The sequence below is a fragment of the Micromesistius poutassou genome (genome assembly GCF_964030765.1).
Source record: "Micromesistius poutassou genome assembly, chromosome: 22".
Lineage (NCBI taxonomy): Eukaryota > Metazoa > Chordata > Actinopteri > Gadiformes > Gadidae > Micromesistius > Micromesistius poutassou.
This window is the reverse complement of record NC_140292.1, coordinates 1,160,092-1,183,062: the sequence shown is the minus strand read 5'-3', so window position 1 is coordinate 1,183,062 and position 22,971 is coordinate 1,160,092. Positions and strand designations below refer to the sequence as shown.

The following is a 22,971-nucleotide window of genomic DNA, read 5'->3' as shown; positions in this document are numbered from 1 at the left end:
AGGGTTAGGAGTCAGCGTGCGAGTTTGACTGACAGGCTGCCTGTCCAATCCTAGCGCTTGAGGCGGGACTTTGCTCGGATTGCGCCTACGACAAACACAGTCGCTTACGGTAGTGCCGCGTCTGGCCACGCCCCCTCCACTGACGTGCGTTCTGATTGAAGCGCGTCACCCACGTGATCCGGATACCAAGGAAGAAGAAGTTGGATGAGGGTGAGGAAATAAACAAATGCAGCTCTCTATTATGGTTCAGCGATCTATGACGGTCGGTTATATTGGGTGTAACTGGTGTTTAATTTGAAGACCAGTTTAATACCAACAATGTCACACCGGATGTGTTAGCCCTTGTCCGTTTTACTGAGACTCCTTGTTGAACGGGCTGTTTTTAGTTGCGCTTTCAATACTCTGTAAATAATCCACGCATCGACCAAAGGGAGAGAAACGACATCGATCACATCTCTGAGAGGTGAGTGTCACACCGACATTTAACATCGTTGTGTCCACGTTAATTAAAATTATTAATGTCCATGAAGGTTCATAAAGCTGTATTATTGATGGTCCATCGGCTCGTATCAACTGGGCTTGCAAATTAGCCAACTGGATGGAAACCTTCGATGCAACACATCTACAGCCACATTGTTATGGAATTGACTGTGATAATTGGGGATGTAATAATGTGCGCTGCATTGTCCCTGACAAATAAACTATTAATACAAATAATAATAATGATAATAATAATCAGTGACAGCGCGTCTGTCTCTGTGACAGGAGGGGGGCGCGCCGCAGGGGCAGCAGTACGGTATTAATGCAGCGAATTAAGGAACATTTCACGATATATTTCGTATAATTGATGGTTCTGGTTCCGAACGTGATGATGCTCGGGGGAATTTCCCACGCAGGCGTCGTGCGTCGTGTCGTCAGCGCGTCGCCACCGCCTCCATTTTGGAAGCAGAGGAGCTGGAATGTTGTTTTTTTTGTTATTATTTTTTATTGTCTTGGAGGAAATGTGTGGGTTGATGTTGTTGTCATTGTTTAGTCGTTGTGATAATAATGTGAAAATTTGTGAATAGGGGAAGACATTGTTGTGTTTGATACTGCCACAGTGTTTGTTAGAAGAGACAGAGTATTATTATTTGTTATATTTAATATAACGTATAGCAAAACAAAGTTTTCATTGGCCTAGTTTAAAGGTATATTTACATTGGATTTTACATATGGTGAACAGAGTTCTGAGATGAAAAACAAATGGGACACTGGTGGTTTGATATTCAACATTTTGCCTTTTCTTATCATGGTGAATTAAGCACTGTAGTAAATGATTGGGCAGTAGCCTACATGCCCTGTGGTTTACAATTATGTGTTTAAAGCTTTGATGAATCGGCCCAAAATAATCTAAAGTAGCTACTGTAATACGGAATGGTTCTGTGTTCAATCCCTGCTGAGCCAATCCCTGCTCACGCCAAAGCCCATCAGATAGTCCTGAGACTAATTACCAACTGTCGTAAAATAAATATCCATGAGCAAGCTAGAATGTAATTTTAGAATGTGTATATATATATATATACATATATTTTTAAAATCCTTTTTGAAAAACGGGGACATTACCGGGGACAGCTCTAGGCGGGAACACTCCCCGAACTGTCCCCGAAAACAGGGCCGTCTGGTTCACCCTCATTTTACAGTACTAAAAACTCCTCTCAATATGGCGAAGTGTCACTGACAAAATTCAGATGATAAATTCAGATGGGCAGAGAAACATCACAGCAGGTTTACAGTCATTTGAAACCTATGGGGCAAGAATTGCTATGGGGCAAGAGTTGGACTTCCAGGCTTGAGTTGGACTTCCAGGCTTGTGTTTGACTGTTTGCGGTCATTACTTGTGTTGTATATAAACGCTGCTCTCTAAACCTCTAGGCCGTGCACAGCGCGCTGTCATGTTCCGAGTCAATAAATCCCAGCTGTTTACAGGGTGTTGTGTTGGGTTGTTTATTGAACGGTAGGAGGTTCAGAGGGCCTACTGTGAGTCTGAGCACACACTCCTAACGCCACGTTAACACTGTGTGTCTGAAGCCATCATAGAAAACATGCCGTATCTATTCCAATCATATTTGTATTTTGCGAGTGGTTTATAATAAATAATAATATTATTATTTATTTATTCATTCTTTTTTAAATATTTTTTTATTATAAAAAAAAGAATCAAATCAAATTCGAGCAACACTCATTAATAATTGGATTGGCAAGCAGACACAGGAAGGTATTATTTTAGTTTTATCCAGTCTAATATTTCTATTTTAAACAGTCAGCCTTAATCATCAAGAAAATATGGGTACACAGAAGACCATACGTTCTCTCACATCTCCATAACATGATTCTATCTGCGGTGGAAACCAGCATTGTAAACACTCTGAGCGGCTGTTTTGTTTACTCACATCCGGACCTCCTGATTCTTCCTTCCTCTCCCAGGATCAGTCTCTAACGGCCAGTATGCAGAGCACCACAAACTACCTGTGGCTGATCTCAGACCTGCTTGGTCAGGGGGCCACCGCCAATGTCTACCGAGGAAGGCACAAGGTGAGGATCTACCACACAGACTTGACTATTTCTACGTTTTGGGGATTTGAGCTGGTGCTGTTATCTCAGCAATGTGCAGTGATTAGAGATGTCAATGTCATTGAGGTGGAGCAGATGTGTGTGTTGCTCAAAGACACCTGTGGTTTGAGTCGTGGACAATGGTGGATCAAACCCGGTACCTTTTTTGGTCTGTAGAAACCCGTTCGAAGAACATTTCACTGGACTGTATCATGGTCTTGTGAAGCTTATTTGGTAGTGCGCTGGCATTAACACTGCTAGGATTAAGGGGATCCAGCGATTCTCAGCAATTGTTTTATTCCCTTAGTTGTTAGAAGCTTGCGATCGAAGTGTCAACAAAAGGCCCAATAGTAACTTCTATATTCTAATTTAAGATGTATATGTAACATATATGTTCAATACTTGGCCTGCAATGAGACATTTGATAAAGTCTTGAGTTGACCATGACCCTTTAATATTACCCAGAAATCACTTTTTGACTTTTTGACCACAAACAAAGTCAGAATCAAACCAGGCGGCATCGTGCTTTCATTGTGAAAGCCACGCATTGTTATACATGCTCCGTTCCCATTGGCCGGTAGAAAACGGGGGACCTGTATGCCGTGAAGGTGTTCAACAACCTCAGCTTCCTGCGGCCGCTGGACGTCCAGATGAGGGAGTTCGAGGTCCTGAAGAAGCTCAACCACAAGAACATCGTCAAGCTGTTCGCCGTTGAAGAAGAGGTGTGTGTGAGTTGGTTAGAACACTTTGTTGTCGTGTGTGTCTGTGTCTGCTTTCGCCTAACACACATTAGTAAATGAACCTACAAACACGATGAAAGCACCTGCACGACTATATTTCACTGAGCACGTTCAGGAGAATACCAGCACTGCCTTGTTTTATGAGATGGTTAATCTTTAGACTTTATCCTATATGCTCTATATGCGTCATAGTGGACTGTTATCTTCTAGGGTTTTCCCGAGCCGCCTCATAGGGACACGGGTATCAGGATTATCGTACAAACTCATTTCGGTGTCCCGAAAATGAGGGTCATATTCCACTTCTACCTTCATCATGTTTTATCCTGTATCAAACCCTAATATATACCACACCTCTCTCTCGCCCTGCCTCTCTCTCTCTCGCCTTATCTGTCCCTCTCTCTCTCTCTCCCTACCTTTTGTCCTACCTCTCTCTCTCTCTCGCCTTATCTGTCCCTCTCTCTCTCTCTCCCTACCTTTTGCTCTCTCTCTCCCTACCTTTTGCTCTCTCTCTCCCTACCTTTTGCTCTCTCTCTCTCTCTCTCTCTCTCTCTCTCTCTCTCTCTCTCTCTCTCTCTCTCTACCTCTCTCTCACCCTACCTTTTGCCCTACCTCTCTCTCTCTCTTGCTCTTGCTCTCCCCCCCCCCCCCCCCCCCCCCCTACTGGTTCTCCCCCCTCTCCCCCTCCAGACCAACACGCGTCACAAGGTGCTGGTGATGGAGTACTGTCCGTGCGGCAGCCTGTACACGGTCCTGGAGGAGTCGTCCAACGCCTACGGCCTGCCCGAGGACGAGTTCCTCATCGTGCTGCAGGACGTCGGTGAGGAGCAGGCCCCATGCTAGGATCAATACACTAGCACGAGTATAAATAGACTAGCACTAGTATAAATACACTAGTACTAGTATATATAGTTTGAAACTGGACAGTCACACGGATTGGATCACAGATGGAGGCTTCTGATTCTGTTTCTGAGGCTTACGTGTTAGACATTGACCCCCACTGTGATTCAGCCTTTTGAAACCAAACAAGTTTACTCTGTTACCCTGAGCCCTGACTGTACACAACATATCGTCTCACGATGACACCCCTCCAACCATACATAGTGTTGTAAACGTTTGGAGCGGGAGTTTAGTTCATTCACAAATACACACGTTACACTTTACTTCCTTAGGATCAATGTTTACTTCAAGGGCAGCAGAACCTCTGTCTTTTGATATGTTTCTGGAAAACACCCCCTAGCCGCTAGGCTATCCCGCCGCTACACACGCGGCTTCGCGGGTTCGCCGTATTAAACTGTGCGCTCCGCCGCCCGTGCTCCTCCTAACGACGGTGTCGTTGGCGTTGCAGTGGCGGGGATGAACCACCTGAGGGAGTACGGCATCGTGCACCGCGACATCAAGCCGGGGAACATCATGCGCGTGATCGGCGAGGACGGCCACTCCGTCTACAAGCTCACCGACTTCGGAGCCGCGCGCGAGCTGGAGGACGACGAGCAGTTTGTCTCGCTGTACGGCACCGAGGAGTACCTGGTGAGGCTGCGTGAGCTAGCTAGGTAGCCAGCTATCATGCTAACATGCTAGCTGTCATGCTAGCTATCATGCTCTCATGCTAACGTGCTAGCTATCGTGCAATGCCAATGTGGAGTCGTGGTGCGTCCTGCAGAGGGATTGCACGATAGTCATTCTGGCATTCTAAACTCAATATGGTGAGGAACAAACAAAGTGATGGGAGGAAAAATTGCAAATAGCATAATTAATTCTAACGATGAATAAGCTTACACATCAACTTGGATGTGGTTATGTTTTGGCAAGGAGTGGTTGGGATTTAGATCATGGCAGTCTATAATTAGAATAATAATTCAAAATTAACATTAATAAATAAAAAAAATTATAATTGCATCAATTCCCCCCTCCCCCCCCCCCCCCCCCCTCCCGTGTGTGTGTGCAGCACCCAGACATGTACGAGCGGGCGGTGCTGCGGAAGGACCACCAGAAGAAGTACGGCGCCACGGTGGACCTGTGGAGCATCGGGGTCACCTTCTTCCACGCCGCCACCGGCAGCCTGCCCTTCAGGCCCTTCGAGGGCCCGCGCCGCAACAAGGAAGTCATGTGAGGGGCCCCCACCACGACCACCACTGACCTTTGATAACACATTCAATACGTACAAAAATACTGCGGATCAGAAAGCTTCATTCAAAGAGAGATTGATTGATTTATTTTGGATACATTATTGAGCTGGACGGAGTTAGGCTTCTTGCTAATGGATGCCTACTTTTAGACTACGGGGCGGAATGTTGCTCAGGAGGTAGAGCGGGTTGACTGGTAGCCGGAAGGTTGCTAGTTCGATCCCCGGCACATCCTAGCTGAGGTGTCGAGGTGTTCCTGAGCGAGACGCCGCCTCACCCTGACTGCTCCCGACGAGCTGGCTGTCGCCCTGCGTGGCTGACTCCGCCGTCGGTGTGTGAATGTGTGCATGAATGGGTGAACGTGAGGCAGTATTGTCAAGCGCTTTGAGCGGCCACTGGTTAGAAAAGCGCGGTATAAATGCCGTCCATTTATTTGTCATTTACTACGGATAATCAGGGTTCATAGCCACCCGTGACTACTGTGCCCATATACTTAGTGACCGAGGACAAATGCATGAGCAGATAATTATGGTGCTGGTGGGAAGGTGGCAATTTTGCACGTCCGTTCCTGATCCATGGATAGGATCTTACGGTGTGTGTGTGTGTGTGTGTGTGTGTGTGTGTGTGTGTGTGTGTGTGTGTGTGTGTGTGTGTGTGTGTGTGTGTGTGTCCTCCTAGGTATAAGATCATCACAGAGAAGCCGTCTGGGACCATCTCTGGCCAGCAGAAGTTTGAGAACGGGAACATCGAGTGGAGCACGGAGATGCCCGTGTCCTGCAGCCTGGCCAAGTCAGTCGCCGCTCCCATTGGACGAGGATTTGATGTTTATTATAGAATAATAAACGTGTGTTGGCCTTGCTTTAAAGGTCCCATGGCATGCTATTTTATGGATGCTTTAATATAGGTATTGGTAGTGGGCCCCTAATACAGTACTTGAAGACGTTGAAGAAATTCAGCCTTGGTGCAGAGTTATAGCCACTACGAGCCAGTCCCACAATGAGCGCTCCACAAACGCGCCGTTTTTAGAGGCGGGTCAAGGTGGAGGGTGGGGGTGTGGCCCTGAGCAGCTTGCGGCCACGGCACCATGCGCTAGTGTTTACAGTGGAACGCTGAACACTCTGGGTGCTCCGGCGGGAGTCCTGGAGCTCTATATCTAAATAATATATTATATTTAGATATCTATATATTATCATGGTCAAAAGCTGTTTGCGCCTCCGGATTATATTATGAATCTCAAACGACTGCGTCGGGTTCTCAGACGCCTCTGGTTCTTCCACTTCCACGTCAATATTAAGTACAGACTGAACCGCGAAATGGAGGAGAAGGGGATTGTTGCCCGCGATTGTTGCCCGGGGTTGTCTGCGCCGGGTTGGTTGAGAAGGAACTGGGAACCGCGACATGGAGGAGAAAAGGATCGTTGCCCAGGAATGTCCGTCGGAGCCCCGCTGGCCGCTGGCCGCCCCCGGGGCTGCCCACCCAGCCCCACTGCCGCGGAAGCGGTCCGTCGGAGCCCCGCTGGCCGCCCCCGGGGCTGCCCGGCTCCGACGGACAATCCCGGGCAACAATCCTTTTCTCCTCCATGTCGCGGTTCCCAATTCCTTCTCAACCAACCCGACGCAGTCTAGTCTTTTCACCAAATGGGAGCTTTATGCAAGCTTGCTTTATTGTGTTGCGTGTTATGCACCATAACACCAACAGCAGAACGGTTATCCGAATAACAAAGAACACTTGCGTTACAGTGTGTGTATTCACACACACACATGTGGCGCTCGCACTGTCCCAGCTCATTGTCTCATTGGCGGGCCAATGAGGTTTTGAAAATCTGCCTCTTCCTGTGTTTTAGTGACATCACAAGTGTGCGTGTCCACCTAGATGTGTGACGGATGGATGAGCAACGTTTGCTTCAGTGGGTAGGCTGGTCTATAGACTGATCTATCCAGCACACATCTAGGTGGACACGCCCACTTGTGATGTCAGAAGAGGCAGATTTTCCATACGGCTTGTAACGGCTAATCACACTCACACCTGGTGGTATAATATAGTCACCTTTTGATATAACACGCCTCCAATCCCATTCTGTTCTAACACAGGCTTTCAAAGCGAATCAAAGCATTGTGGCATCACAGCACAGTCCCCTAACCCATAACCCATAACCCCTAACCCCCAACGTATACTACTCCGTATCCATAATCCGACTCCGTAACTACGGAGACCCCTGGAAGCATTTGCAGTTCTCCGTCGGGATGTCGGATACGCAATGCAATTCGCCGCCCGATCGCTCTTATATGCTGACTACTAACCATGTAAATAGTGTTGAAAATAAACTTCCAAAGCTTTTCAAATCTTATTTGGTGTTTTATTAGTCCTAAATGTGCAAAGTAAACAATGTACAAAGTAAACGAGGTGCAAAGTCAAACCGGGGGAAAGTGATTTCGGAAATGATTTTGTTAGTGGACCAATCACAGCCCCTTGCCGTCTCCGTCCGTCTCCGTTGCCTCGACGGATAGTTAAAAAATATTGGAGGCGCACGCGGAGCTACGGAGAGGGTCTCCGACAGGCTTTCCGTCGACGGAGAGGGCTCTCCGTATCTACCTACAGCACTTTACCGAGTAGTATAAATCCACCTTAACCCTCACCTCGCCGTGTGTCTCTCTCTGCCCCCCCCCCCCCAGGGGCCTCCAGAGCCTGCTCACCCCCGTGCTGGCCAACATCCTGGAGGCGGATCAGGAGAAGTGCTGGGGCTTCGACCAGTTCTTCGCCGAGACCAGCGACATCCTGCACCGCACCGTGGTCTACGTGTTCAGCCTGCAGCAGGCGGTGCTGCACCACGTCTACATCCACGAGTACAACACGTGAGCCCCGCCCGCCACACACACACACACACACACACACGCACACGCACACACCTCCACCCACCTCCACCCGATCGAATGTACAGTGTACAGCCGCGGGTACAACACGTGAGCCCCGCCCGCCCACACCCACCTCCACCCCATTTAATATGGAGTCTGCCCCCAACCCCACCACCCCTTATCCGACCCACCTCCACCCGATTTTAATATCAAATCTGCCTCCACCTCCACTCGATTTAATATTGAGTCTGCCTCCCCCCCTCCCTTATCTTACCCACCTCCACCCGATTTAATGCCTCCACCTCCCTACCCCTGTTCGTACCCACCACCAACCGATTTTATATCGAGTCTGACCCCACCCCACCACCCCTTATCTTACCCACCTCCACCCGATTTTAATATCAAATCTGCCTCCACCCCCAACTGATTTAATATGGAGTCTGCCTCCACCCAACCAACCACCTTCTTACCCACCTCCACCCCATTTAGATATGGAGTCTGCCTCCGACCCCCCCAGCGCTCCTCTTACCCACCTCCACCCGATTTATTATTAAATCTGCCTCCACCCCCACCGCCTGACTTCCTCCCCACCTCCAACCGATTTATATTTAGTCTGCCACCCCCCCCTCCCCCCCCCCCCCCCCCCCCCCCCCCATCTTACCCACATCAACCGATGTTAAGATTGAGTCTTCCAGTCTGCATCCACGAGTGCAGCACATGAGTTCCCTGTGTCAGATCATCCTCTGTCTACATTAGTGCATATGGGTTCCATAAAAACATCTGTATATTGATTCCCTCTGGCCTCCGTCTACACTCTACCCCTGCCTTTGGCCTCTGCCTTTGATTTGAGATTCTGAACACTTTACCCTCCTAACACTCCAGGCACTAGTCAAACGCCCCTTGCCACGAGGCTATCCATAATGCCCATGTCCCGTGGCCTAGCATTCGCTGATAATCTGTCTTTGTTATCCGAGCGCTTTAATAGCCCAATGAAAAACCAAAGCTTTGAGACTTTATTAATCAAATTGAAAACAAAATTTTAACTGGTATATAAAACGTATTTGATCATTTTAAACAAAATGATGAATAAAATGTTTAGACTTTTGAACTTAATGACTTGTGTGTCTGTCTCTGTGTCTGTGTGTCTGTCTGTCTGTGTGTCTCTGTCTGTCTCTGTCTCTGTCTCTGTCTGTGTGTCTGTCTGTGTCTCTGTCTGTCTGTCTGTGTGTCTCTGTGTCTGTCTCTGTGTCTGTCTGTGTCTCTGTCTGTCTCTGTCTGTCTGTCTGTGTCTCTGTCTGTCTCTGTCTGTCTCTGTCTCTGTGTCTGTGTGTGTCTCTCTGTCCGTGTGTGTCTCCACATCCCCCCCCCCCCCTGTCCCCCGGTGGCCCAGTGCCACTCTGTTCCAGGAGCTGCTGTCCCGCCGGACCAGCATCCCGCCGCACAACCAGGAGCTGCTGTACGAGGGCCGGCGCCTGGTGCTGGACCCCAACCGCACCGCCAAGAGCTTCCCGCGCACCACGCGCGACAACCCCATCATGCTGGTCAGCCGCGAGTCCGTGGCCACCGTCGGACTCATCTTCGAGGACCGTGAGTGGACAGGGATAAGGGCCCGGGATGAGGGCCCCGTAGTCCGCCTGGACAGGGATGGGGGCCCGGGGGTTGGGGCCGGGGAGTGGGAGAATTCCGGGGAGTGGGAGAATATTTTGCAAATTATTTTTAACGTGCTGCGCTTTTACTGTGACACCCACATTTCCCAACTGGGATTAATAAAGAACCTCTCGTCTGCGTGATATCGATAGAGGTGGGAATGATGCAGAATGGAATGTTCGGTGCATGTTATTATATTATATTATAGTGTGAGTGTGTGTGGGGGTGTTAGAGGGTTGGTGTTGAGTTTGGTTTCGTTCCCTCCCCAGCGAGTCCCCCTAAGGTCCAGCCCCGCTACGACCTGGACCTGGACGCCAGCTACGCCAAGGTAAACACCGACCAGAAACAGGAAACCCTGCTTTTTATAATTTATCGTCGTCACGCATTCCTGTTGTGTATGCGAATGCAATCAGAGTGACGTTTTGTCCCATTGTTTCAACTATTATTGGAATCCAGAATATGTCATCAACTCGTCACGTCTCAGTGATCATATTGAACCACTCCCGCTGAAACAATTCAAATAATGTCTGAACTTTCAGTTCAGAGATTATTTTAATTGTTGTTCAGAGAAACTGAAAGTTCAGAGATTGGGCGGCAGTAGCTCAGGAGGTAGAGCGGGTTGGCTGGTAACCACAAGGTTGCTGGTTCGATCCCCGGCTCCTCCTAGCTGAGTGTCGTGGTGTCCCGGAGCAAGACGCCTCACCCTGACTGCTCCTGACGAGCGGGCTGTCGCCCTGCGTGGTCGACTCGCCGTCGGTGTGTGAATGTGTGCATTAATGGGTGAATGTCAGTCAACACTGTAAAGCGCTTTGGATAAAAGCGCTATATAAATGAGGACCATATATGTGCACAGATTCAAGTGTGCGTGTGTGTGTGTCCAGACGTTTGCCGGCGACGTGGGCCACCTGTGGAAGACCTCAGAGTCCCTGCTCGTCTACCAGGAGCTGGTCCGCAAGGGGGTCCGTGGACTCATGTAAGACCCCCCCCCCCCCCCCCCCCCCGTCCGGTGCCTTGATGTGTCTATGGGCGTCCGACGACACACACAATAACATGTACACCTGTTGTTATGTTATGAATGTTGTTATGATGTGTCTATGGACGTCCGACGGCACAGACAATAACAATAGACAACAATAACAAATAACAATAACAAAACAGACAATAACAATAATAATATGTACACCTGTTGTTATGTTATGTGTGTATGGGCGTCCGACCAAACACATTATCCTGTACACCTGTTGTTATGTTATGAATGTTGTTGTCAGTGTGTATGGACGTCCAACCACACACAATAGCTGTGTTCGAAATCGTTCCCTATTCACTCACTCACTATTCTCTATATACTGTTTATGATATAGTGAACTAACCAACAAAGGGAACCAACAAACGAGAATTCGGACACTACGCTGAACATTTCTAAACGTCATTTGCGTCAGTAAATGCGCCCGCATTGCATTGTGGTATATGGGAGTAACATGTAGGGAACATCGAATGTTCACTCAAATTTTGGGTATTTTATAGTCCACTATATAGTGAATGAAATTAACCACTGAGAATTTGAACACCACTACAAAATGGCGAGCACCCTATATAGTGCACTATATCCGTGATAGGGAACGATTTCGAACACAGCTAGAGTCATGTACACTTATTAATTATTTTTTCCTCATAAACCTGGACAAGAGAGGGAAGTAGTGAGAGAGAGAAAGGGGAAGGGAGGAGGAGGAAGTGACAGAGACCTCACTTCTGTCCCCTCTCGTTCCCACACACACAGTGAGCTGATGAAGGAGGACTACAGCGAGATTGTGCACAAGAAGTCTGAGGTCATCCACCTGTGCAACTACTGCAGTCAGATCCTGGAGAGGACCGAGCAGATGTGAGTGTGCACGTACAAACACACACACACTTAACACACACTTTCACACACATGTGCACACTATCACATGGACACAATTAAGCATGAAAACACACTCTTTAAAACACTTTTTTGTGTGTGTGTGGGGACAGGTTCGAGGTGATGATGCAGACGTCGGAGTATGATGAGCTGTCTGACATGCACAAGAAGGTGTTGAGGGTGAGTCTCCCTTTCCCTCCTCCTTCTCCTCCCTCTTCTTACCTTAGATGGTCTTCTATTGGGCTTCTACATCAGAATGCATCATGGGAATCTTTTTTGGAGATACTCTACGCCATTTTGTAACGGCTGTAAAATCCTAAATCGACATGGATAATGAAAACTTTGTTTTTTTTACAGCTCTCACATGAGAAAGTCTTTGGCCATTTCAAACACAACCATGTCACCCCATGATGACGTATAACTTAAGGATTATTTACTAAACAACGACGAAGAGACACCATTAGTACCAATAACATTCCTATACTTCCAAAATGGAGGCGGTCATTGCGATGTCATAATTAATTGATAATAAAGTAAAGAGGTTCATATCATTTGTGATCATAAGATGAGGGTTCATGTCTCCATGACCTCTGTGTGACCTGCAGATCTCCAGCTCCCTGGAGCCCATGGAGAGGACCATGCAGGACACCAAGAGCAAGTTCCAGGCGGGGGGGCTGCTGACCGACTCCTGGGCCCAGCAAGTGGGCACCCACCCAGAGGACCGCAAGTAAGAGGGGCTGGGCATGAGGAGTGGGAGTGGGAGAGGGAGAGTGGGAGGGAGCATCAAAGCTGAGCCGGTGTGTCAGTGTGGTTCTCTCTCTCTCTCTCTCTCTCGCTCTCGCTCTCGCTCTCTCTCTATTGACCTTGCTCTCTCTCTGTCGGCCTCACTCTGTCTCCTTCTCTCTCTCTCTCTCTCTCTCTCTCTCCTTCTGTCTCTATCTCTCTCTCTCCCTCTTACTATGTCTCTCTCTCTCCCTCTTACTATGTCTCTCTCTCCCTGTCTCTACCTATCTCTCTCTCTCTCTCCATCTTACTATGTCTCTCTCCGTCTTACTCTGTCTCTCTGTCTCTAACTGTCTCTCTCTGTCTCTGACTCTCGCCCTCTCTCTCGCTCCTCGTTGCAGTGTGGAGAAAATCAAAGTCCTTCTGGACGCCATCACAGCCATCTACCAGCAGTTCAAGAAGGACAAGGCTGAGCGGCGTGAGATGATGCCTTCTGGCCTCTATTCTTCTTCTTCTGTCAGTGGGGGGCGTTTCACTAGGGACGCACAATGAATATATTCATTGTATATACAAGAAATATTTACAGATAAATGTGTGTACATTTAGACTGTGCAGGAGTCCGATGCAGATCTCTAACATGTTATAGAATATTGTACACTTTATTTATACAAGTTTTCCAAAATCAAAGCATATGCATGTATGAATACAGGATATACTTAGATATAATTCAAAAATGATATTCCATTCTTTTTTCATACAAAACATTTCATACATTGTGTGTGTTCTAATGTCTCTAGGTCTCCCCTACAACGAGGAACAGATCCATAAATTCGACAAGTAAGTTCACCGGTTCTATGATAAGCACCAGCAGGCAGCTCCCATCGCTGTGATACAGACGTATACAGCGTATCTATCTCCTATGTTCTCCTGAAAGGCCGCTATACTGTCGATAAAGTTGTTTCCTGATTACTCTCTCATAATGTGCTGCAATCATATCGAATCATGAGAATATCTAGGGTCATTTGATCCAGTAAACCATTTAAAAAACGACGGCGTCTCAAGTGTAAATATCTGTAAAACCACTAAACTGAAAGTAAAGCAGATAGTCCACCAGTCTGGGGAGTAATCCTCTCCCAACCTTCTCTTGTTTTGCGGTTAGTTTACGCACCATCTGTCAGTGAGTACATCTAGCCCCGATGGGACCCAAATGGAGCGCGCCACATGTATAATTCATCACACGCGTCAACCGCTTGACACGGGATTCGATCATAGATATTCACGGGGCTCTCGATGACGGCCGTTGACGTGATCGTCTGTTTAGGACCAATAGGGGGCGCAGGGTTGCTTTTGATTCCACCACTAACAACTGATCAGCTTCCGTGCATGTCCTTTTCCCTGTGTTCCCGCCCCAGGGTGGGGAGGGCTTGTCCCCTTCAGCCAATTGAAACTAGCCTTCCGTGCCGTGATCTGTGTTTTCCGCCCTCTACAGGCAGAAGCTGGTACTGCACGCCACCAAGGCCCGCTCCCTGTTCACAGAGGAATGTGCCATGAAGTATCGCCTCTTCATCTCCAAGAGCGAGGAGTGGATGAGGTCAGCAACATCTCTTTGGTCTCACTCTCTCCTCCTCTTTGGTCTCACTCTCTCTCCTCCTCTCTGGTCTCACACTCTCTGGTCTCACTCTCTCTGGTCTCACACTCTCTGGTCTCACTCTCTGGTCTCACACTCTCTTTGGTCTCACTCTCTGGTCTCACACTCTCTCCTCTGGTCTCATACTATCCGGTCTCACTCTCTGGTCTCACTCTCTTTTGTCTCACTCTCTCCTCTTTGGTCTCACTCTCTCTGGTCTCACACTCTCTCCTCCACTCTGGCCTCACTCTCTAATCTCTCACTCTCTGGTCTCACTCTGTCCACCTCTCTGGTCTCCTCCTCTCTTCTGGTCTCTCCTCTTGTTTCTCCTCTCTGGTCTCACCCTCTTCTCTCCTTCCACCTCCTCTGCTCTTTTCTTCCTTTCTTCTATTGTTCTCTTCTCTCATTCTAACTTCTCCTCCTCTTCCTCATCCTCCCCTTTTCTCCAATCTCTTCTCCTCCTCTCCTCCTCTCCTCATCTCCTCTTCTCCTCCCTCCTGCCCTTCAGACTCCTCTTTGTCTCTCTCCTCATTCCTCACCCTCTCCTCTACAGAACACAGTCATGGGAAAGTCCCCCCGTGGATAATGTTTGACTGAATTATAGTGACAGTGTTTATACTAATACTTGATGTAGCTTTGTAAAGATAACATATGACGCTTTAACAAAAAAACAACGCACACAGTTGGCGTAAAAAATAAAATGAAATAAAAATGAAATATGTGAAGCCGTAAATGTATTCCGGTGGGGATTATAAAAGCCAGCATCTAAAACAGATGTATTTCACGTCTCAACTTGTATACTATGTTCCTTATGTATGCTTCTACCGCCCTTTCACGTGTTGGTATTGTAGTTGTTGTCGTTGTTGATGATGATGATGATGATAATGATACTTCTGAGTGGTTCACAAAGGCATGAACAGGATACAGGATGTGGCCTTGGTTGCTGATCTGCTAAAAACAACTGCTTTCTCTCTGTCTCTCTCTCACTCTCTGTCTCGCTCTCTTGCTCTCTGTCTCTCTCGCTCTCTGTCTCACTCTCTCTCTAGCTTTGTCTCTCTCGCTCACTCTCTGTCTCTCTCTCTCTCTCTCTCTCTCTCTCTCTCTCTCTCTCGCTGTCTATCTCTCTAGCTCTCTCTCTCCGTCTCTCTCCCTCCCTATCCTCTTTCCCTCCCCTCTACAAGTGTTCACCTTTGGGCAGTGGGGGGAGATACCCCCCCCCACCACCACCACCTATAACATATCTCCATGTGCGTTATTACTCACCCTGTCTGCGGTTGTGCTGCAAACAGGAAGGTTCACCACGTGAGGAAGCAGCTGCTGACGCTGTCCAGTCAGCTGATCAGCATCGAGAAGGACGTGTCCATGCTCATGGAGCAGGTCATCAAGGTAGGCCTCAGGTCTGCGGCCCTCCAGGCCTCTTAGCTCCGTAGTACAGGTTATAGAGTAGAACTATAAGCTGCAGTCAATCATGGCACCAAAAATAAATGACTTGTTAAAAAAGTGCAAAAAAGTTAATAGGAATGCAAATATTCCAAATCTTTAAAAAACGTTTTTTTAAAAGGGGAGGTTAATATGCAAGATAAATATTTATATAAATACGATTCATGTATAATTTAAAGTGTGTGGTAAAGCCTTGGAAACTTGAACCACTCCCAACCGAAAGGATCTTTTTACAGAGAGAATATATTCCAGGATGAAGGATTGTAAATGTAACGATGACCACTCGGGATGATCAGATCAAATCCCGTCCAGCCGTATCCCCCTGAATGCCATGACCTACGCGTCTATTGCATTACGGACCGTCCCTGTTGTGTGGTTGTGTGTCTTCTCTTCCTCACCAAACAGCTGCAGGAGCTGCTGCCCCAGAAGGTCCTGCCGCTGGCGTCCGGAGTTCTGAAGCCACAGGCCTATCTGAGCCAGAACACCCTGGTGGAGATGACCCTGGGGTGAGCCTCTCGCACGCACGCACACACGCACGCACGCACGCACGCGCACACGCCGCGGCTGGAACAAAGACCCTCTCTCTCCTCCCCGGGGGTCATCATAAGAGCTAGCGCCCGGGGACGGTTCGATCTGGCGTCGTTGTGATTTGGTCACACCACAACGAACCGCGTCACCGGGTGGTGTTTGGGGTGCGCCAGAGTGGAGGAGTCACCACTTCTGCTGAGTCTGTTGACGACATCTTGCTCAAGAAGTCCTTCGGGCAGACTGGGGATGGAACCCAGTACCTCTCGTTTTTTTTTGGAGTCAGACCCCCACTACACTATCCTACGCCAAAACATAAGCAGCACAGTGAGGGTCCAGTACCGGGTACTACACATCTGGGGGGGGGGGGGGGGGGGGGGGCGGGGGAGGGTCCAGTACTAGGTACTACACATCTGGAGAGGGTCCTAGGTCCTAATACTAGGTACTACACATCTGGAGCGGGTCCTAGGTCCTAATACTACATATCTGGGGGGGGTCCAGTACTAGGTACTACACATCTGGAGAGGGTCCTAGGTCCTAATACTATACATCTGGAGAGGGTCCTAGGTCCTAATACTAGGTATTACACATCTGGAGAGAGTCCTAGTACTATGTACTATGAGAGGGTCCTAGGTCCTAATACTACACATCTGGGGGGGTCCAGTACTAGGTACTACATATCTGTGGAGGGTCCTAGGTCCTAGTACTAGGTATTGAGTACGTGGTTCCTTGTTCCTCAGCATGAAGAAACTCAAAGAGGAGATGGAAGGCGTGGTGAAGGAGCTGGCGGAGAACAACCACTTCCTGGAGAGGTCAGTGTGTGTGTGTGTGTGTGTGTGTTTGTGTGTGTGTCGGGTCGCGGTCGTTTTATTGACTACACCTTCTTATTCTCGGTGCCTTGTTCCTCCTTTGTTTACCTGTGGATCCATCGCTATAAATGACACCTCTCTCTGTTCTGTCTCTCACGCTTTCCTGCTCCCCAGATTCGGCACTTTGACACTGGACGGAAGCTTAAGAAATGTGGACAGAATATAAGCCCACCCCACACCCCTACCCCACACCACACCCTCCTACTTCACCTCTACCCTTTTCTTTCAGTATCTGCCCCCCCACACCCCTACCCCACACCCTCCTTCTCCACCTCCACCCTTTTCTTTCTGTATCTGCCCCCTCCCCCCCCCCCCCCCCCCCCTCCTCATTATAGCCCCATACCCCTTCCTTAACATTGGCCGATGCTGGACTATATTTTGTATATACACTCACCGTGTCTTTACGTTGTAAATACTTATGATGCCCCACACACACATAAGGAGTGTCGGGTCTTTTGTATGTTGTCATTGTTGTGTGTGTGCGCAATCTGTGTTGGGACAGAATGAAGGATCAAACGTGAGACGAGGAGTTCTTAACGGACCTGGCATTTTCTATAGAAGGCCTTGTAGCCCTTCGCTACATATTAGCCGTGTAGGAGAATACGTATTACTCATTTACCGAAGGTTTATATCGCCTTAAGTTGCATACATTTCTGCTCACCTGATTTTGAGTATTACTATAGCTGGCCTTGGGACTTCGGTCATGGCCGTCGGTGGTTCTGTTCGGACGCTTGTGTTCGTGAATCCATAGGATCAGGGCGTTTAAATGCATAGCCTGTGTGTGTGGTGGTCCGTTTTGCACTGTGTGACAGATTGCATGGTGGCTCCCTTCTGTGTCCTAGAGGCAAAGATCTGTCTGTCCCTCCCTCATCCTCTCACTGTTAGAACAGCGCTTCTGTTCGGCGTAACAGATGGAAGTATTCATGTAAAACCTGTAAATAAATAAATATCAGTTCGACTGCTCCTCAAACGTGTGGTGGTGTTGTTATTTTTTTTATTACGTAATGGTGTGTGTGTGTGTGTGTGTGTGTGTGTGTTCCTCGAGCATAGAGCATTTTAACCATAGACTAGGCCTATTCAGAAGAATGCTACAGTGAATTCAGGATGAAAGGAAGAACCACGTCAAGCATATGTAAGTAACCTTTGACTCCTATGATATTATCCGATATTATTATGGAGGACAGTCATTTTCCTCGTTTTGTTCGTTTCCTCCCCACTTATGAACCTCCCTCACACTCGAAAGAACCGTCCTCTCCTCCCTGTGTTGTGGTTGTCATGGCGATATGCTTCGGCAGCATTACGCGCCATCCCTGTCTTTGTCATTGGTGGTCGCTCGGATCCAAGGGTCCGACCGTACAGCGGGCGGGGCCTCCCTCCGGGTTCCAACCAATCACACACAGTTGACGTTACCCGGATTGGTTGGACATGGAGAGAGGTCCCGCCCCACTGCACGTTCGGACACTTGGCTCTCGCAACCATCTCGTATCACACTTTCAATAGCACTAAACAGACTGGTTTGCGATGGCTTTAGGTTATGCCAATCGTTTGTAACATGTAAAGGACAATATTAGGCGAAATTAGTCTTTTGTGTCTATGGAGTTGTCAGGTGACTTCCACTTGGAGTAGTAAAAAATATATATGTATGAAACCTAAACAAATTGTGAATGAAAGGATTCTGGCTTTGCTCCTCAGCAACAACATCCAGGCCATGTTAGAGCCATGTAGCAGGTCTTTGTAGAGCCAAGACAAATGTTTCTGTACAGGCCTATGCTTTGCTGACCCTACATACCTTTTATTCAGACTTCTTAATTAGAACTTGTGCAGTTGAGTTGAAGAAGTAGAGGATTCGGCCTATGGTCGACATTAACATATATGGATACCATATATAAGTCAAAATAGTGGATCTTAATCCCCTTCTAAATGCAGCACTGATTTCGACAATATATTTCCTGGATACTATAATAAACATTCAAAGAATACCAAAGCTATATCCATCAGGTTATGTGATCGTTCTCTCAAATGGACATTGCTTATTAATAAGGCTAAAATGTGATTCTATTTGTATGAATGTTCGCCAATTTGCTGACCTCCAAAATAATGAAAAACATTCTCTGACGTCAACACTTGAGTCCAGTGGTCGACGAAGTGTCCATTTGCGATGACTAATTTAATTAATTTATTAATTCATTAGGGACGCTATGCCTCTGCGATTCCTATCATCCAAATCGCCTTAAATTAAATATAAAAAACAGACTAAGACTAGATTTCTCATACTATCATGTATCATAACGATGAATTCTACAAATGTATTTACAAATCAAGGCGTATAGGACTTGCGTCGTGCACGCGGACGCCTCTCTATTCCACACACGGGCACGCGCAATCAAACAAATGATTGGCGAAAAACACCGACGGCATCGACCACCCGCCCTCACAGCCCCTACCCGCCCTCACAACAACGGTGACATCCCGTTCTGGTCCGGATAACGACAACATGTCAACACGGAGGCTGATCTCGGGTACCAGTCGGAGGATGAGGAGGTCTTAACGGACCTGTTTGAAGATCTCCAGCCAGGAGGACGAAGGAGAAGAAAAAAAAATGCAACGATTATTTTTTCCTCGACAGGTGTGTGTGATTTCTTTTTTTTTAATCTAATGTGAAAATGAGTAGACGAATAGAGCTGTGGTTAATCCGATGTTGATGTTTATATAGTGACACGAATGCAATTTAATTTAACACACTATTAAAACAGCTACATTATACGCCTCATAATAAATGCAGTTAACTTTGTATCTCCTGTATCCGAATATTTCTGCGTCCCCCCCCCCCCAAAAAAAGAACCCCGTGTTCTCCTGTACCTACAGTGCGCTTTTTCAATCATTTCGACCGTTTTCATGGCGTTTTTGCGTCACAGAAAAACGCGATTGAAAAAACAACAGGAGAAAACGTGTAGGCCTGCGTCGCCTTCCCGCGTTCTTTCCCCGCGTTCTCTCAGCGGCGATGACATTACACACCTACAGAACCAAACACAAACATGTCCATATGGACATATTGTAGACCTTAACAGTGCAAGAACAGCCTCCCAGGTCCAAATCTTCCAAGGTGTGTGATGTGTGTATTAACAACTGCGTGTTAACTTAATTTTCGCTCGACCCTGACACTCAATCACCAGGGCCGCCGTATAAAGCCAATCCTAAAAATATAAATAAACATATGAAAACAAAGAATACCAAAAACACTAAAATACAAATACAGCACGTTCCGCCGGCACTGTGTGTTGTTGACTTAAGGCTGGCTCCTGCCTGTGCTTGTGGTCTCTGGTAGTGAGGGAACCAATAGGCTATCTGCTGCCGGATGATGGTGAGGGCGCCTTTTCTGCCAGGGCCTGCCTGCTGCTAAGTGAATTAGGTTGCTAGGGTGAATCCACCACAGTAAACACACGAGGACACTCAGATAAGCATAAAGCGGTCCCTGCAGGACTTTAATTGTTCACCACAATCCACCTGGGGGAGGCCAGAGGAGTTGCTGTATTGTTCTCTGTCGGCGTGTAGGAGTGGTTCAATAAGATAGTGCATAATGTGTATTTATTTAGGCCTCTAATGTGCCTTCTGAAAGAGGGGGTGTATTGAGTTGGCCAACATTGATTGAGACCTTTATTGTCCACTGTTGTGGAAATTCATCTCGCATTGTTACGGTGAAGAAGATATATCGTTGTTTAAAAATCTGTTTATATTGGCCAAGGCAATATAGGCTCAATATCTAACCGCTGTTGTATAAAAACATATAATAGGCTGATACTGTTGAACCGACTTGTCATACCAAAGGTTTAACAGAGAAACGTAAAATCCACCAAAAGAGTGGTTTGAAGGGCCGAATTGTATTTCACATCTTCGCCTTGAGTACACAGGGGAGCGTGGCCAGTGTGAAAGTGTCACTTTGGTCCACGCTGTACGTTTGCTATTTTAAGTCCTCGACAGCTGAGTCGCCTGAGCGTCTAAATCAAGCGGGGCCTGAATTACTCACTTCTCGCCAACCGACCCATCTCTCTCCCTCTCGAAAACAAGGCCGCTCTGACATTGACTGTCTCATACGTTCTGTATAGCCACTAACGTCCATCGGTCTGTGATTGTATATCTGTCTGTCTGACGGTCTAAGTATCCGACTTTGTCCCCTTGGTTTATTCAACTTTCTCACTGTCGTGTACTCACTTAGTCTCACTGTCTGTGTATTTAACTCGTCGTTCTGTCTGTCTACCACCTGCCCGTCTATTGACCTGTCTCCCTCCCTCCCAGGCCGTCTCCCTGCCAGCCTAACCATGGTCTACGCGCCGTCGACCGGCCTGCTGGCCGTCAAGCCCTCCCTCTACTCCCCGTCCTTCTCCTTCCCGCTCTTCCTAAACTTCTCCGATGCGGACAACTCCACCTCCTCCGCCTCCTCCTCCTCCTCCTCCTCCTCCGTCTCCTCCTCCGGCGTCCCGGTCAGCCCCACCTCCACCGCCGCCCTCCCCTCGGACCGCGACGGGGCGTCCGGCGGCCAGCAGAACGCCACGCTGGCGGCGGCGGCGGCGGGGCTCCAGGTGTCGTACGACCTGGGCCCCGGCGAGGTGGCGGTGCTGGGCCTGGTGTTCGGCGCGCTGTGGCTGGTCTCCATCCTGGGCAACGCGCTGGTGTGCCTGGTGATCCACCGCAGCCGCCGCACCCAGTCCACCACCAACTACTTTGTGGTGTCCATGGCGTGCGCCGACCTGCTGCTCTCGCTGGGCTGCGCGCCCTTCGTCCTGCTGCAGGTCAGCGCGGGCCGCTGGCCGCTCGGCGCCGCCGCCTGCAAGCTGGTGCGCTACCTGCAGCACCTGTGCCCGGGCGTGCAGGTCTACGTGCTGCTGTCCATCTGCGTGGACCGCTTCTACACCATCGTGTACCCGCTCAGCTTCAAGGTGTCGCGGGAGAAGGCCAAGAAGATGATCCTGGCCTCCTGGCTGCTGGACGCCGCCTTCGTCGCCCCCTGCCTCTTCTTCTACGGCGGGGCGTGGTCGTCGCGGGCGGGCCACTGCGACTTCTTCCTGCCGTACACCTGGGGGGGCGTGGCCTACGGCGTGGCCCACCTGCTGCTGGGCTTCCTGGTGCCGGTGGCGCTGATGGCGTCCTTCTACCAGCGCGTGGTGCGCTACATCTGGCGGGTCAGTGCCGACGGCCACACGCTGCGCCGCACCATGAACATCGTGCCCCGGACTAAGGTCAAGACCATCAAGATGTTCCTCATGCTCAACTCGGTGTTCCTGCTCACCTGGACGCCCTTCTACGTGGCCCAGCTGTGGCACCCCCGGGAGGCCGCCGGCGGCTCGCACCGCCAGGGGGCGCTGTTCTTCACGGCGGTGGCCTGGATCTCCTTCAGCTCCACGGCGTCCAAGCCCACGCTGTACTCGGTGTACAACGCCAACTTCCGCCGCGGCATGCGCGAGACCTTCTGCATGTCGTCCATGAAGTGTTACCGCAGCAACGCCTACACCATCACGGCCAGCACGCGCATGGCCAAGAAGAACTACGTGGGAGTGGTGGACGTCCCCGTGCACGCCAAGGCGCTGACCAAGGACTCCATCTGCGACACCTTCGACCGCGAGGCCAAGGAGAAGAAGCTGGCCTGGCCCATCAACGCAAACCCCCCCAACACCTTCGTGTAGCCGGAGCTACACAAAGGGTTTCAGCTATGGACACAACGTGGATGATAATCGCAGACGTTTTAAAAGAATGGAAAAATGGCTTTGAGAGGCACAAGTCCAGGGGGAAGTAATCAGTCCGTCTTTTACATTTTAAGGAAGTGCCCCGTGGGAAAAGGGAAATTTGTATGTTTTGGAAGAAAATCAGCAAAATTTCCAATGTCTGTATTTATTGAGTATCTATAATTATGAGTCTCATTGTCGGCGTCATCAGCGGTGTGTGTA

At 48.8% G+C, this 22,971-nt stretch overlaps 2 protein-coding genes across 3 annotated transcripts; both read left to right on the top strand.

The window, feature by feature from the left end:
- The first annotated feature begins 196 nt into the window (after nucleotides 1–196).
- On the top strand, nucleotides 197–18,002 carry tbk1 (TANK-binding kinase 1). 2 transcript variants are annotated; one of them, XM_084486122.1, is made up of 22 exons: nucleotides 197–463; nucleotides 2,464–2,571; nucleotides 3,171–3,311; nucleotides 4,017–4,146; nucleotides 4,675–4,856; nucleotides 5,275–5,435; nucleotides 6,131–6,241; nucleotides 8,125–8,304; nucleotides 9,695–9,891; nucleotides 10,221–10,279; nucleotides 10,833–10,924; nucleotides 11,729–11,830; nucleotides 11,962–12,028; nucleotides 12,454–12,575; nucleotides 12,973–13,049; nucleotides 13,369–13,408; nucleotides 13,731–13,748; nucleotides 14,061–14,162; nucleotides 15,488–15,584; nucleotides 16,044–16,144; nucleotides 16,904–16,975; nucleotides 17,147–18,002. In XM_084486122.1, exons 2-22 carry the CDS (start codon nucleotides 2,485–2,487, stop codon nucleotides 17,196–17,198), a joined length of 2,190 nt encoding a protein of 729 aa, XP_084342248.1. In that variant the 5' UTR covers nucleotides 197–463; nucleotides 2,464–2,484; the 3' UTR covers nucleotides 17,199–18,002. The 2 variants fall into 2 exon arrangements, with proteins under 2 accessions (XP_084342248.1, XP_084342249.1); XM_084486123.1 differs by lacking the exon at nucleotides 13,731–13,748.
- Nucleotides 18,003–19,547: 1,545 nt separating this feature from the next.
- On the top strand, nucleotides 19,548–22,710 carry gpr19 (G protein-coupled receptor 19; the record flags this gene model as incomplete). Its single annotated transcript, XM_084486483.1, has 2 exons — nucleotides 19,548–19,658; nucleotides 21,326–22,710. The coding sequence occupies exon 2, from the start codon at nucleotides 21,349–21,351 to the stop codon at nucleotides 22,708–22,710; it is 1,362 nt and encodes a 453-aa protein (XP_084342609.1). The 5' UTR covers nucleotides 19,548–19,658; nucleotides 21,326–21,348.
- Nucleotides 22,711–22,971: the final 261 nt, after the last annotated feature.